The 17,062-nt window shown below is 30.6% G+C and overlaps 1 protein-coding gene across 1 annotated transcript; it reads right to left on the bottom strand.

Annotated features, from left to right (window-relative positions):
* Nucleotides 1–515: 515 nt before the first annotated feature.
* Nucleotides 516–5,965, bottom strand: LOC112801924 (pre-rRNA-processing protein ESF2). Its single transcript, XM_025844873.3, has 8 exons — nucleotides 5,290–5,965; nucleotides 4,602–4,984; nucleotides 4,439–4,502; nucleotides 3,994–4,061; nucleotides 3,282–3,371; nucleotides 3,058–3,188; nucleotides 834–959; nucleotides 516–731 (listed from the first exon to the last, which is right to left on the bottom strand). The coding sequence occupies exons 2-8, from the start codon at nucleotides 4,837–4,839 to the stop codon at nucleotides 714–716; spliced, it is 735 nt and encodes a 244-aa protein (XP_025700658.1). The 5' UTR covers nucleotides 4,840–4,984; nucleotides 5,290–5,965; the 3' UTR covers nucleotides 516–713.
* Between the last annotated feature and the right edge of the window lie 11,097 nt (nucleotides 5,966–17,062).

Raw genomic sequence — 17,062 nt, 5'->3', positions numbered from 1 at the left:
GGTTTCTAAAATCGTTGTGAAAATATATATTTAATAGTTTAATATTGTTAATAATTTGATATTGTAGTCACAGTTTTTTTTAGTGTCTATACTGTAGTCACGTTTTAAAATATTTTTTATTATTAACAAATTTAGAAATTTAGAAGCTACTGGTAACTCATTCGGCAAATGTTAGCAAGCAAATTTGATATGTTTATTAATTGAGGATAAAATTAAAGTATACATATAAAATGTGAATCATGACACAACAAAATTCAATATAACAATTAAGGTGAAAACTCATATACAATCAACTTCATGTGAAATTGATAGCTAAAAATTATTAAATGATTTGAATAATTTAACTAAATTTTCATCTAACGACCCTCAATTATCAATGTCACTTCACTTGAAATTAACTGCACCTAAATTTCCACCAACAATTAATCCAAATATCGAACTTCGGTTAATATAATTGGAGCCTACAAGGCTAAAACTAAAAGTTAGAAGGCGTATAGCAATATAACAAAATTCACTGCATACAAAAACACACTATTATATTTCTAGATTACTTCAATTTTCCACGTCAAAAACCTTCAATCACTAAGAACAATATCTTCTAGATATTACCCAAAAAAAAGTTGAATACAGAAAATTGCTATATGCATGTTACAAAATTGGCAGTGCTATTCTTTGGGTTCTGAACTCCTGATGTTGAAGTATCAATACATGGATTACGAACCACCAAATACCTGTAAAGGGTGTAATACATTAAGCTACGGCCTAAATAAATGAAAGAGATACACCAAAACATGAATTATTTAGTTATAAATCAAAATCACATTGATTCTTACAGCATCCAGTATATCATCAGAGAGTCCAGGTTTACTTTCTTTAGCAGTAGCGGTTATTGGCTTCGTTTGGGGGAAATGGCGAATCACTTTTGCGACTTGTCCAGAGTCTTGTTGAATCTTCTGCTTCTGTTGAGACCAATTGAAATGGCATCAGAAATTAACCTCCATATATAATCATAATGTGAATTTGAAATTGAAAATTTCTTTGGTGAAGAGGAGAATTGGGCCAAGAGTAGAGATTCTCACTAAATTAATAGAGGACATGTGCATTGCACATGATCTTTATTTTGTTTTTGACCTTTACTCCTGTAAAAAGAACTATCTTCCCTCTTCATTCGAAAACAATCTTCACCATAGTATTACCCTTTGAAATTATAGATCATGGGGTGTATGGCAATGAAAATAACAAACTTCCACAAGTACATTGTTCTTCACAAATACAGATGAAGGATAAGGAAACTAACTAGATACATCAATAATCCAAAATATGATCTTACATTACAAATGAAAATCATAGCCAGCATGTAAATCTACCCTAGTTTTATGGAGCTAAATAGTCCCCGTAAAGATAAGTTATAAAAGCCAAAATTCAAAGCAATCCAACGGATCCAAAAAATAGTTTACTGTGAATAACAGAGATATAAGCATTGGAATTCCATACTTGTAAAATATTTTAATTCATCTGAATTTGAATTAATTAAAAAGCATAAATTGTCTGAAATTTGTTTGAAAATACTTTGATAATCATAGGCATAGCACTAAAGGCAACTTAGGCAAGTAGTAAATATCAGAACTTGCAAGGAACTTTAATTACAAGCCAAATGAGTAAAGCATACGTGACATCACAAATTGGGAAAATCTAAGTGACCAATAGGTTTTAGCCAACATTCATTGAGTCGGTTTTCTTATTTTTCTTACTATGCAGCATGATACTTTCAAGGGATGGAGAGGTATCGTAGTAATAAAAGGGATCTACATATGGTGTTTATTGATTTGGAAAAATCATACGATAGATAGAGTGCCAAGGGAGATCTTATGGAAGGTTTTAGAAAAGAGGAAAGTAAGAATTGCATATATTCGTACAATTAAAAACATGTATGATAGGGTCACAACAAATGTGAAGACTCAAGGTAGTGTGACAGATGAATTTTCTATTGGTATAAGATTACACCAGGGATCATCCTTAAGTCCATATCTTTTTACATTAATCTTGGAAGTACTCACAGAGCACATCCAAGAGCCTGTGCCATGGTACATGCTTTTTGCCGATGATATCGTCTTTATGGAAAAGTCAAAGGAAAACCTAAATAAGAAATTGGACTTATGGAGAGAAACTCTAGAAGTGTATGGTCTGCGCATAAGCCGTAGCAAGATGGAATATATAAAATGTAAGTTCGGCTATAAGACTGGCTACGCTTTATGGTATGAAGTGTTGGGCGGCCAAAGGGGAGTACGAACATAAGTTGGGTGTGGCAGAGATGAAGATGTTGAGATGGATGAGTGGTCATACGCAATTGGATAAAATAAGGAACGAAGATATAAGAGAGTTGGAATAGCACCCATTGTAGAAAAGATGGTAAAAGCGCGTTTCACGTGGTTTGGACATGTGAGAAGAAGACCGACAGAACACCCAATCCGGAGGGTGGACGAGATGGAAGATAGACAAAGGTGAAAGATAGAGGAAGACCTAAGAAGATCGTCCATGAGGTGGTCAAACGAGATCTACATATAAACGGTCTCTCTGTAGACATGATACGTGACAGAGCTCAATGACGTCGTTTGATTCATGTAGCCGACCCCACCTAATAAGACAAAACTTTGTTGTCGTTGTTGTGTTGTTGTTGTTGCAGCATGACACTTTCAAATTAGTCCTGGTTGTAAACTTCATTGCTTGCTCAATTTAAAGCACCAACTATTGGACAACCATTTCAATATATATTTTAACTTATTTCCTCATGGAAATCTTCAGTTACTCTTCTACTAGAAAATAGTATAGGACAAACTAAGTAAGGCAAAGGTGTGAGTCTTTTATAAAATGAAGATTAGAGACAGCAGCATATTTCTTTTTTACTTTTATTTTATCCTCTTTTTTGCTAGTGAGATTGTTCACCAATCAGTTTTTAACCAGCACATAAGTTTCTTGTCTGACATATTAATACATGAAATTTTCTCCAAATGCAACCTTCAAAATTGTATTCAATAGAATTTGGACTGGATAGAGTACCTTCTTTAGCCTCTCCTCTATTGCATTCAAAGCACGTGACTTATCGACTTTGGAAAGATATAAGTCCCTCTCTCTCTTGGCAGCAGAAAGTTCTAAAGCTATCTTTTGCTCCCGAATAGCTTTCTTTAATGCTGTTGTAACAAGACTCGTTTAAGCTTTAACTAAATAAAAACAAGATATGTTAATCAAAAAATGAAAACAAGATACGGATTGTATAGTCCTACCTAGTTCTTCAGTGAGATCATCCCACTTGAATTTACTTAGGTATTTAATATTCCAAAGATCATAGTAGAACGATGACCTCTTCTTTCCCCCTGGACAAAGAACATGAAGTTATGCAAATCAGAAAATTGAAACTTGACAACCAAATCTATGAGGAACAAACCACTCAATGAATAGTCCTGCTACTACAAGTGAACACCAGAATAAACACATCGCATACTATTTATTTCCTGTATATTTTTACTGAAGAAATTTAATTATAAAGAAGAGACTTATAAAGGCAGGAGGATAAGATGTCCTCCATAAAGTGGATAACAGAAGCCCAATTTCTAGATAAATTAGAAATAGTAAAGTCCTTTAAGAAACCATGAACTGAGCACCAGACAGAGTCCAAAAACCTAAGGACTCTGATCTCAGCATGGTCTAAGCATATGTATAATTGAATCTTGACCTCCTTTCTTTTTCCACCATATTAAGCTTATCACTGAAAGGTTGATAAGACATGCATTGATCGGACAAAATTCCTATTTCCATAGAAGTATATAATAATTCCACTACTATCTACTATAAGCAAAACTAAACACCACATCATATAATAGCAATGGATGTGAGGTAAAGAATCTGATATTATAGAATCAATGAGAAGTCATTATGATTTTCCATTTGAGAATCAAGAACAAAGAGCCAGCACAACTCAAATTCATACATGCATACCTATCTGTTCACCATTCAACATATTGGCAACCCTCTTTGCTAGACGTTTATTCTTGAATTCAACCCACCTACGCAGTTACAGAGAAAGATCCAATGATCAATTCCTACCAATGATCAATTCCTACCAACATAAAACCATTAACATTTTATATACCAATTTTCAGTTCTGAAAAAAGGTACACGTGAGAGAAAAGAAATTCTCCCAGAGGCTCAGACCACAAATGATGCACAGAAAATCTCACTACAATTTGAAAACTATCTACACAAACATTTGAACTCAACAAAACTAAGCTCGTCAAAATATGCTACTTTTCAAGGCTGTTTGGTATGGTCTTCACCATTTTCTTAAACCAAAGAGCCGTTAGTATGTTATGAGCTATTTATATCTTCCCAAAATCTATAAGTGCAGGGTTTTTTGCTATTTTGCCAAAAAGAAAACAAATACCCTTCTGAGTACGCTTGGTCTCGTGCACCCCGCGACCGTTTAGTTGAGACTGGAGCACTAGAATCTGCAAAATCAAAATAAAAACGCTTCAAGTATTAGAGTGCTTTAATTTCATTATTTCAAAAATTGAGAAAAACAAGTGAAAACATGAATTAAAGAAGACCTTCAGGGGCAAGAAAGATGCGTTGTATATCTCCGAATTGAGAGAGAATGTGACGAAGCTTGACGTGGTCCATGTGAGGGGGGATCCGACTCAGATAGCAAACACCTCGCTTGTCCGCCTTCTCTGCTTCCTTCAACAATCTCTTCTTCTTATCTTTCAATTTTGATTCTGAGCCATTAGGTTCATTCTCGGCATTTTCTTCTTTCACTGCAACTTCCATAGTCTTCTTATTCTTCATTTTCAATTTAGATTTAACGCAATTAGGTTCGTCTGGTGGTGAGGTGTACCAATATCAGGGTTTTCGTTTTCCTCTACACTTGTCGTCCTCTTGTTTATTTGGTGAATGCAGCAACTTCTTGTTCTTGTACTGCGGTCTCCTCGACCTTCATCACAGAGGTTGTATCAGCAACAAGGTTTTGAAAACAGGACCAGGCATCAAACCAGTCAAGCTAAAGAAAAAATGCTTTAACCAAAAACCAATTTTAGTAAGAAAAAAACAATAGATCATAAATAAGGAGACAAAAATTAAGGTTGCGAGAACCGAACTAATGAAGATTACGAATTTATTTGAGTTTAGTTTAACCTATAATTTTAAAAATAAAATAAATGAAATCATAAAAAAAAAGAAAAGTAAAAACAGTGATAAAGAATAGAGTAAAACAAGTAGAATCGTAGTAGAGAGACGAACAGAACGGCAACGTCACTCGAAGAAGCAAGCAGACGTTGCTCGCGATGGAGAACGGAAAGGCGAGCAGAGGGGACGACAGAGCAGCCTTTTGTGGCGGCAACTCCAACAACTCCGAGCAAGCCTTCGTGCGACGTCGACGAGAAGAGGATTGAGGAGAAGCGAACAGACCTTCCACAGGCAACAATGGCACCCACAGTCTGTTCTAGTTGGCGGCAACAGCACCCTCTACCAGAGCAAAAGAGCTCGGCGATGGGACGGTGGCTGAGTTTGTTAGGGTTGGAAGGTTGCAAGAACCAAACCCATCACTGAACCAGTAAAATAATTAGTTCACTAGTTTAATAGTTAATCAAAATTCAATCCAAATTCGATCGGTTTAATTAAATATTAATTAAAAATTTAATATATAATTTTAAATATTTAAATTCAATAATTTTTAATTTAATTATTACTCATCAGTAATTATCAGCAACAAGCCAATAATATATGAGCAACAACATCAATATTATTTAATTAATATAGATTGATAGAGTGGTCAATTCACTCTTTCGCTTAAATAAGTACTAAAAATTTAAATTTCATCTTATACATGCAGCAATTTTTTAGTCGATACAACAAAAAAAAAAAATTCAATTTTCAAGGAGAAAGAGAGAAATGGAACTGAGAGGCTGCGTTTGGAATATTACAGTTTTTTTTAGGTTAAACGGCACTATTTTGAGAAGGTTGATACCAAACTGAAAATCCTTAAATAAACCGACTAGTTTAGAAGGTTTATCGGTTAACTATTAATTCGGCTAATTCTTTCACTAATTTTTTATCTAAAAGCCCAAAAAAAAAACTAAATATACTACAAAGTAAAAATAACAGGGGTAATAATCTCACAAAAAAAAGAGAAATAACGCCTCTCTATAATTATCAACAGACACTAAATTATAGTTGTCTTAATAAAAATTGATAGTTAAAAATTGTTAAATAATTTAATATATTTAATTAAATTATCTTTTAATAATTTTCAACTATCAATTTTATATAAAAATAATTATATGTAAATTTTTGCTATCAAAAAAATAGAATCTCAAATTTACTTTTAAGCTTTTTTTACCTAACTAGCCTATATTATGGTTTATTATTTTTTTTCCTGTAAATGTGTTGTATTTTGACATTCTAATTTGTATGGAGAAAGCATTTATTTTCTCTTACCAGTGTTTAAAGGCATTTATGTTGCGTTTGTTTTTTGGTATTAGAACTAAAATTAGGAGATTAAGATTGAGTATTGTGTTTGATGATTAGAGATTAAAATTAAAATTTTAGTTTTGAGACACAAAAATTACAGTCTCTTCAATACTTTTAAAAAGTAGAGACACAGAGAACTAAAATATTTAAAAATGGTAACTAAAACTTAAATAATATTTTTTAAAAATACTCTCATTTAACTTTTTAAATTTCAAATCAACCCTTTAATCTCTATATTTAATTTATGTTAAATTAAATATAATACTAAACTGTAACTCAGTTCAATAGATTTTATATAAAATACAATACAAATACTTAATTTAATTTCTATCTCTTAATCTTTATCTTTTAGTCTCTATATCTTAATCTTAATTTCTCTTTTAAATGCAGTTTTATTTAATATTTGTCGCCCTTTAAGTTATTTGGTGGATTTTTTTTTCTTTTGGGTCAGGATGGATTTATTACGTTTTTTTTTTTGCATACCATTATTCCTTTTGGGCCATGTTTTTTTCTTCTTCACAGCATATAGCCCACAACGTTGGAAACAGATTTCCAATAGAGAGGCTATTGCCTTCAAAACTGACTTTTACTTTGGAGACTAAATAAACACTATACATCCAACACTCAAAAAAAAAAAAATAAAAGGACAAATATTTATTATATATTATTAATTTATAATTAATAATATATTATATGTTATTTTTTATTGTAATTAAAATATTTTTTTAAAATTAAAAAATTCTTCATCTTTTCTTTTTTCTTTTTTTTTTATTTCTCTCATTCCTTCACTCATTCTATTTCTCTTATATATCATTATCAATTACTAATTATAAATTTAACAATTAAAATAAATAATATAGCATTTTTAATTATATTTAAATTAAATTAAAATTAAAATTAAAATGTTAAAATTCAAATATAGCTATATTATACATTATTAACTAATGTAATAACTAAAATGTATCACATGACACTCTCTTATTAAAATTTAGAGAAAATATTTCTCTTTAAAATTAATAAACCTCCTTGTTACATTTTCTTATCTATCTCTCTCTTTTTTCTATTTCTATCTATCATTCCCACTCTATATATAATTAAAATTTTATATTTTATATTTGTAATATGACAAATTAAAATATGTCACCAGATATTTTTTTATTATAATTAAAATATTTTTTTTACTTTTAAAATTAACAAACTCCCTCTCTCATTCTTCTTCTTTATCTTTCTCTCTTTTTTCTCTCATTCTCTATTTTTCTCTACATTTTTGTTCTACAAAAAATAAAATTAATAATATAATATAATTTAAATAAAAAATATTATTATATGTATTTTTTTATTTAGTTTTAAATTTGTATTACTTATCTTTCTAATCTGTATTTTCAATTCTTTCTTTTTCAAATATTTATTACATATAATTTGGAGAAAATACTAATATTGTTATTAAAAGTTAGAATTAAGATTCAATTGTTTTTTAAAAAATAAATTTGAATTAATTTTGTAACTATCAATATAATTTTTTTATGTTAATATCTAATTATATTTTTATATATAGAGAGTAAAAAATATTATTTTTAAATAGCAAGTATAAAAATTAATTATTTTTATTTGTGCAACAAATTTAACACCTAATCAAATATAAAAGTATATATATTAAATTATTTTAAATTTTAGATAACGAATATTAAAATTAATTATTAGTAAAAAAATTTAAACTCTTTCATATGAAAATAATAACTAAAAAATTTATTGTTCAATTTTTTTATCTACAGAAATTTTGGTCTTCTTAGTCGACGAAAACTTTTGTCCCTTACGATTTTTTTATAAAAATAATTTAATGCTATAAATTTTTTGTATCATAATCTATAATATCAAGAGTAATATAATTTTAAAAAAATTATATTTTCGTAATATTATTACGAATAAAAATACTAATATATTACTACACAAAGAATTCTTAATACTAATCATAAATTTAATCACATTTATATTTTTTACAATCTCATATAACTCTACAACAAATTTCTTCTTCCAATCCTACCCACACATATATAAAGGACATGGTCGATCATGCACAAGCATGCACCAAAGAAAATGACATGACAAAAATTGACGTTTTCTTTGGGAGAAGACGCAATGAATTTTGTATATATTATATCATACACATATTTTGATAGATATTATGAGTCACGTAAACTTCTATATATTTGTATTTTAATCAAGAACTCACACTATTATTGAGCAAGTTCAAAGGCGGAGATTTTTTAAATCTTGCTAAAAACTTGAAAGGGTTGTCATCAAGTCCCAAATCAATGATACAACTTTAACATAAATAAAACTACTACTACTACTACTACTACTACTACTACTACTACTACTACTACTACTATTATTATTATTATTATTATTATTATTATTATTATTATTATTATATAGATAAAGAACTTATGTAGATCTGAATTTTATTTAAAAATTTTATTATTGATTAATAATTATTATATATACAAAACAAAATTTAAACTTTTTATATTTATTTAAATTGATGAATAAACTAATTATTAGAGTGACTCAAATTAAATTAATATGTCACTAGGAATGAAAGTCTAACTTAAACACAATACTATACCTATCTTCTATATATAAAAAATAAATAAAAATATAAAATTTATGAAAACTATCTTAATAAACAATAAGCAAATTCTCTAGTATATAAGTAAAGTAGCACTATCGTTCAAATTCTTCAAAAGGCTTAATAACAACAGAAAAAGGTCATAATTAATCACACCCTTAAAAGAATTTTTAAAAAAGAAAATGAAAAAAATATATATTATAGATACATCATTTCATTAAGTTGTACGCTATCTCTACCTTCCATTTTGATGTGGAATCTTTGCTTTTATAATCATAATAAAGTTGTTGATTTTATGTATTATCCTTTTTGTATAAAACAAGAGGCATCATCACCTTCGTCAATTATTCACTTTCCGTCATTTTTCTTGGTGGGGTTTAATAAAAAACAATGAGCAACACTGCTTTAATTTCTGGCCACCATGTTTGAACAGTTTTTAGACCCCAATAACTCAATCACTAAACAGGAATCCTTATTGTCTTTTTGCATTGATTTTTTTCCCTCCCCATATTTATATATAAAACATTTCTTTTATCTTTGAAATATATATATATATATATATATATATATATATATATATATATATATATATATATATATGTTTATCTGTTTATGTATGTATGTTGAAATACTATTAAAGCATCGTCATGATGTCTGCTTCCCCTGAAGGTTTTTTTTTTAATGTTTTCTACGCATAACAAAGAGTGAATTATTAAATTAATTATCATGTATTTATACATATTTATAATATATATATATATATATATATAATTAATTATTGATTGTTGATTTTTCATGTGTGTGTAATATGACTATAAAATTTAAAGATCAATTTAAGAAAGATAGAGACAAATATTTTATAAATAATTTGACATTTATTTATTTTTTCTTTTTTTAATTAGTTTAATGAAGCCTTAAATCTCTTGATATATAAGGAAACGGATCAGATACACATCCAAATTTTTTTGTCATTCAAGTTGAATTAAGCATGTCCAACATCAACAAAAATCACACTAGTTAAAAGAGCGTGTACACGTGCTCAATATCTCCAACGTTACTTTTTGCGCTTTAATATGAAAACCGTTCTTCTTCTTCTTCGTACATGCAGGTTTTTCTTCTCTTCTCCTCCTCTTCTTCTTAATTTATTTCGGTTTATTTGTGTAATAATTGAGGTTCAGTTGATGCTGTTGATAAGTATTGACTAAATTTTTTATTCTTTAAGTAATTTCGGTTCATTCATTAGTTTAATTGAAATTCATTTGGGTCTAAAAATAAATTTAATGTGTTTTTGTTGATGATTGAGCCTTTTTTTAACCAAAAAGAATGAAATTATTTATTATCACTTTATTCAATTGTATTAGATTTCATTCCATTCCATTCAATTTGTCTTGAAAGTCATTCTAACCATTGGGACAAATTATTCATCGACAACATACTTAAACTGCAAATGAACCAAAAATATTATTAAAGCGAAACTATTGTATAATACCAAATGAACCGAACATTTGTCCATTATATAAATTCGAATTCAGAAACACCATGCGTTTAGAATAAACCGAAAATATTATCAAAGTGAAACCACTGTATAATACTAAATAAACTGAATATTGTTCATTATATAAATTCAAATTCAGAACATCTGTGTCTAGAATGAACCGAGAAATACCATCAACATAAAACCAATGTACAATACTAAATGAACAGAAAATTGTGTTCATAAACAACTGGATTTAGCGATTGCATTCCATTCAATTCAATTCAAAATTGAATAATTCGAACCTTGTTCGCTTGATTCGATTTAGAAGAATAATCAAAGTCGCTCTCATTCAATTGATTTGAAGTAGAATCATTCAATATTTTGATATGCTATTGAAATCTGAAAATAAAGAAAAAATCTAAAATCTGAAAACGAAGATAAATGCAATGCAGATCGAAAAAAAAAAACAAAGAAGAATAGAAAGAAGTTAAATGCAATACAAGTCGAAGAAGAAAATGAAGAAGAAATCGAAGAATAATACGAAATTTTATGTTATAGAAATCAAAGTAGAGAAGAACACGAAAGCTCTACGTTGAGGAAGAGAAGGTTTACGTTGAGATAGAAGAACGAAGAGAAGGTTTACGTTAAGAAAAAAAAGCTCTATGTTGAAAAAAAAAGCTTTACGTTAATAGAAAGAGAGCGCATAAATAAAAAATAATTTGATTGACTTGATTACGGAAATTATATGAATGTGGAGCATTATTAATAATAATAAAAACAGGACTAGTAAATCAAATGCATCTTTTTACAGCAGTATATATCCTTAAGATATAAGGAATAGCAAATCAAAAACAAATAAAATAAAACTTATAACTAATAATTTCAGGGGGAAAATTCAAACTTTTCCTCATAGATATATTTTAAATGATAACAATGAAATAATTTTTCTTAATAAAATTTGCATAAAATTTATTTCTCGCTTTAGTTTTTATTTGTTTTATATTAAATTTTTTTATAGTTTAAGAAGAATCAAATTTTAGATTTTTTTTAATCATAAAAATTTTAATACTATATTATAAACTTTTTTATTTTAAAACTTAAGCTAACAGAAAAAATTTAATAGATAAATAACTCAACAAACTAAATTTTTATTTAACTTATAATTGACAAATTATATAATATTTTTCAATTATATTACTCTAGATTTGCAACCCTCATAGTAAAAGAGATGTTAAAGAGTATTAGGACACGTGTTCTTCCATTATACTAAAATATTTGAAAGAGAGATTTGAGAGATAATGACACAATTAGTATGTTGAAGCTACAAATAAAATAATGACACACAAACTATTCTCCAAAAGTCTAAAACAACACACTATTGGACGCAACAACGCACTTCAGATTAATTTACATATTTAACAAACAAAAGTTTTATACGAATACAAATCTAAACTTTCATGAGTAAATAATTAAATTTATTTTTAAAAAATCATTCATTTTTCATATTGATTTTCTAAAAATTTTTTTAATTAAATTTTGTCTTTAAAAATTTAAGTTGATGATCAGATTATTCTTTTTGTCATTTTTGTTATTTACGGTATTAAAATTTGTTGATACGAGACATTAAGTGACACCATATATATTATGTACTTGACTATCCTAATTATTAACTGTTAATATTATAAACTTATGAAATTAGAACAAATTAATTTTAAATTAAAAAATTTTAATGCCCTCAAAATATATGTCATTACTCATTAATCTAAGATTGATTTAATCTAATTGTATAAATTTATTATGTTAGTAGCTAATTAAGAATGTCAAATATGTATTGTAATATGTGTGGTATTATTTAACGTGTCACATAAATAATTTTTGACGTTGTTAGCAATAGAAGTGACGAAAAGACTAACATGACTAATTTAAAATCTTCGAAAGACGAATTTGATTAAAAAAAAATTTTGAAAATCAATTTAAAGAAAGAGTAATTTTTTAGAGACGAATTTAGCAATTTATTCAAATTTTCATACTTTAAAAATGAAAATGCATCCATTATTTTGTAACAAAATTGATCAAAATTTCATTGTGAGTTTAGCAATAATAAATATGTATATGTATATTGTTGAATTTTACAATAATATTATCTCTTTGACAAATGTATGGACATTGCTCAATGCTTAAGACTTGATCTTGAGCTCCTTTAGATTTCACTACTATTAAATATTAATTAGGCACTCAATAATTTACGGCTAAACATTCATAGTTACATACCAACCAACCATGGAAATTGAAAAGGAATTGAAAAGCCTCAAGTATATGATTTATAAAAGATAAAAATAAAGTTTTGTAGAGAAAATAATAAATATGCTCATTGGAATAATCCAAATAATATTTCCATTATTCACTACCATGCAGAAGCTTCTGAACAAGATGAATGGGTATGTGTGTTTTGGTGCAGTTTGAAACGCCAAATTAAGTTGTAGTTATTAAATAATATATAAATGTCCTTGAGCTTTCTTATTTATTATATATATATATATATATATATATATATATATATATATATATATATATATTTGAGAAATTAGTAATTTATCTGAAAGGTTTTCAAAGAATATCCAGAAGATTAGTAGGATACAATATTATTACTACTCTATATATTAATTTAATTAGCATAGTAAAATAGTCTAGTAAAACTTAATTTGATGCTCTGAATTTTAATTGACCAATTTAACCTTTGAAATTTGTTGTTATGTATAAAATTAGTAGTCCTAGCTAGCTATATTAATTATTATGCATGACTCTTCAATAGAGGTGTGTGTGAGCATAATATATAATATATAAGAAGGGAAATGGATATGTTGTTTTTTTACCAATTAATGAGGGAACAATTAATTAAGGCCTTCCTAGGATTAGGTTATAAATAGAGAAAGACACTAAATTTATCGTTCGATAATGTCTGAAAGAGACTTCTAAAGTTATATTTTATATAACATAAATATATTTATAATTTTATATACATAATATTTGTAATTATATATTTATTATATATAAATTTATATAATAATTTTAATAATAATTAATAAATATTAAATAATAAGATCATTTAATTTTTTACTATTTGTTTATTGTTTTTCAAATGTTATTATTTATTATTGATGACTACCAAATTAGTTAGCAAAATGTTTGGTAACAAAAAAAATAAAAAATAGTTAAAAATCTTATTTAGTATTTATTATAATTAATGAATGTTAAATAAGACAAATTTAAACTATTTAGTGAATATACACTAATAATTCAGATTAGTGTTTTGTTAGAGTAATGTTATATATTTAAATTTTTTTATGAACTAAATTTTATCAAGTTAAATAATAAAACTTGCAATAATGCTAATCATAAAAAATTATTATATTAGACTAATTTAATTAAATTTAGCTTATAAAAAAAATTAAATGTATAATATTATTCATTTCGTTAAAAATATTTTTTGTTTTTTAGGCCAAGTTAAACTCTTTCTGATATTCTAAATGGATGAAAACCAATTCTGTTGGAGGAAAGATGGATTTTGTGCATATTTTAGATACTTGTTCATACTCTGGCCCAATAATAAAGGCTCAGGATCAAGGAAAAGACCTAATCCAAAGGGTTGGGCCTCACCAGTACCAATCCTCATCCTATGAAGTCGGTACCCACCACGACCTGTTCTATAGAAGTCAGGCACGAGATTAGCTGGCGGATAAACACTCATTCAAATGAGTAACTGCCCCTAGAATCTCTCTAACCACTTCCACGAGTCATATCTTAACCTCCCTAAGACAATGGGACGGTTAACACCCTAAAAATATGGCACTACTCCAACGGTGGTTATTGGTTCACCACTATAAATACACTGACACCCCTCAGGTATCTCTAAGTCCAATACTCTCTAGATCTGCTCACACTCTTGCTAACTTAGGCATCGGAGTGTCTTTGCAGGTACCACCCCCATCTCCTCGCACGAACAAGTCGGACGGAGACCCCCGAGTTGCAGACCCATTCGGAATCCTCCTCCTTCACACATTTGGGCCAATCAACGCCGTTTAGCCCATCAATATTCGGTTACCCACCGTAACATTGGCGCCGTTGCCGGGGACCCGAGAGTTCAACCACTGATGGCGGACAGATCCCACGAAGAAGGTCATGTGGAGACAGATTCTGAGCAAGAGAACCTGGACACAGGCAATAACGATGCGGATTTCACCCTCCACCAGGAAATTAATGATCAACACAGGGAAGGTACCTCCGGAGTAAAAAACCCGAAGGTAAACTCTTCAGAAGGGCGTGAATCAGAGAAAGAGGGACCATCCCATGTAACTGAACTCATGGGATTAGTCCACAGTCGCCTAGAACAGTTAGAACAAGAACGGGAGCGACAAAAGGAAACTGAAAAGAACCTAAAAGAGGAGATAGAACGACAAAAAGAGTTAGAAAGAAAACTCTTAAAGTTAGAATCCTCCCTCAAAGGTCGCAACTCCTGTGACGAAAGAGAAGAGCCGCCCTTAGGAGGGGAGGATCCTTTCAGCGAGGACATAATGAGGGCAAAAGTTCCGAGGAACTTCAAAAGCCCTGATATGGACCTCTATGACGGAACGACGGATCCAAAGCATCACCTAAGCAACTTCAAAAGTCGGATGTACCTAGCTGATGCTTCCGACGCTACGCGATGCAAAGCTTTCCCGACCACTCTATCGAAAGCAGCGATGAAGTGGTTCGATAGCCTCCCCCCGAGGTCGGTTACTAGTTTTGAAGACCTCTCAAGGAAGTTTTTGATGAGGTTCTCTATCCAGAAAGACAAAGTGAAACATGCACCGAGCCTCCTGGGAATAAAATAGGAGGTCGGAGAATCCCTCCTAGGTTCTCTAAGTGATGTACAGGAAAGAGCTAAAAAGTACATCAATATGGAGGAAAACGCTAAGTTGAGAGACCTGAGTTGGCGACCTGGGCTCCCTCCCTCAACAAAAGAGAGGGAAAGGAAAACCAAGAAAAAGGAAGAACTCGATCTCGAGAGACCAAGAAAATACCACTCTTATACTCCTCTGAAAGCTTCTATAGTGGATGTATACAGAGAGATTTGTAACACTGAAAGACTGCCACCCCCTAGACCCATTAAAAATAAAAAAGGGGGGAGCCGCAGCGATTACTGTGAGTACCATAAAATATATGGTCACTCCACAAACGACTGTTACGACCTTAAAAATGTGATAGAAAGGCTGGCTAGAGAAGGTCGGCTTGATAGGTATCTCATAGAAAGGTCGGACGGTCATGGGAAGAAGAAAGCGAGATGATATGGATAAAAGGGACCCACCGCCGCAGACTCCGGAGAGACATATCCATATGATCTCAGGAGGGTTCGCGGGAGGAGGACTCACCAAATCTTCTCGCAAAAGACATCTCAAAAGAGTCTACCAGGTCGGAGAGGAGTCATCCGACCTCCCTACCATTTCATTCACAAAAGAAGATGGGCAAGGAATAATCCCTGGACATGATGATCCAGTAGTAATAACTATGATCCTGGCAAATGCCCATCTCCACAGAACCCTAGCAGACCAAGGAAGCTCAGCGGACATCCTTTTTAAGCCTGCTTTTGACAAGCTAGGGTTGGATGAGAAAGAATTAAGAGCCTACCCCGACACCCTATACGGATTAGGGGACACACCAATAAAACCACTGGAATTTTTGCCCCTCCACACCACTTTTGGAAAAGGGGAAAAATCAAAGACTCTGAGTATAGACTTCATAGTCATTGATGTGGGGTCAGCATATAATGCTTTAATCGGCAGAGCTACCCTTAATCGACTCGGAGCCGTGGTATCCACTCCCCACCTTTGCATGAAATTCCCGACCTCAGCAGGAATAGCAACGGTAAGAGGAGATCAAAAGTTGGCAAGGAAATGCTACAATGAAAGCCTAAATCTGAGGGGAAAGGGCAGAGAAGTCCACACAATAGAGCTCGGCGGTGTAAGGGCCAGAGAAGAGCTACGACCACAACCGGGAGGAAAAACCGAGGAGATACAGGTCGGTAAAGAGGAAGGGAAAAATACTCATATAGGAGCCAACCTAGGGGAAACTCTAAAACAAGGATTGACTAAGCTCCTAAGAGATAACTCTGACCTCTTCGCCTGGAAGGCCTCTGACATGCCTGGGATAGACCCCGAGCTCATGTCCCACAAACTCTCGGTTTATCCGGGATCCCGACCTGTACAGCAAAGAAGACGCAAGCTCGGCCCAGAACGAGCCCTAATAGTAGAAGAACAAGTACAGGCGCTCCTGGAAGCTGGCTTCATCAGAGAAGTCAAGTACCCAACATGGCTAGCCAATGTAGTGCTAGTCAAAAAACAAAATGGCAAATGGAGAATGTGTGTCGACTATACCGACTTAAATAAGGCATGTCCCAAGGA

The sequence above is a fragment of the Arachis hypogaea genome, chromosome 5, assembly GCF_003086295.3.
Source record: "Arachis hypogaea cultivar Tifrunner chromosome 5, arahy.Tifrunner.gnm2.J5K5, whole genome shotgun sequence".
In the NCBI taxonomy this organism is placed as follows: Eukaryota; Viridiplantae; Streptophyta; class Magnoliopsida; order Fabales; family Fabaceae; genus Arachis; species Arachis hypogaea.
Note: the sequence above shows the minus strand (reverse complement) of the source record. Positions and strands in the feature narration are given on the sequence as shown.

Excerpts from the sequence above, each read along its gene's own strand:
- LOC112801924 (XM_025844873.3), bottom strand. The coding sequence starts at position 4,839 with ATGAAGAATAAGAAGACTATGGAAGTTGCAGTGAAAGAAGAAAATGCC. Across the intron at positions 3,189-3,281 it reads TGATCTCACTGAAGAACTAG|CATTAAAGAAAGCTATTCGG; the intron begins GTAGGACTATAC and ends TTGTTACAACAG. Across the intron at positions 960-3,057 it reads TAGAGGAGAGGCTAAAGAAG|AAGCAGAAGATTCAACAAGA; the intron begins GTACTCTATCCA and ends TGGTCTCAACAG.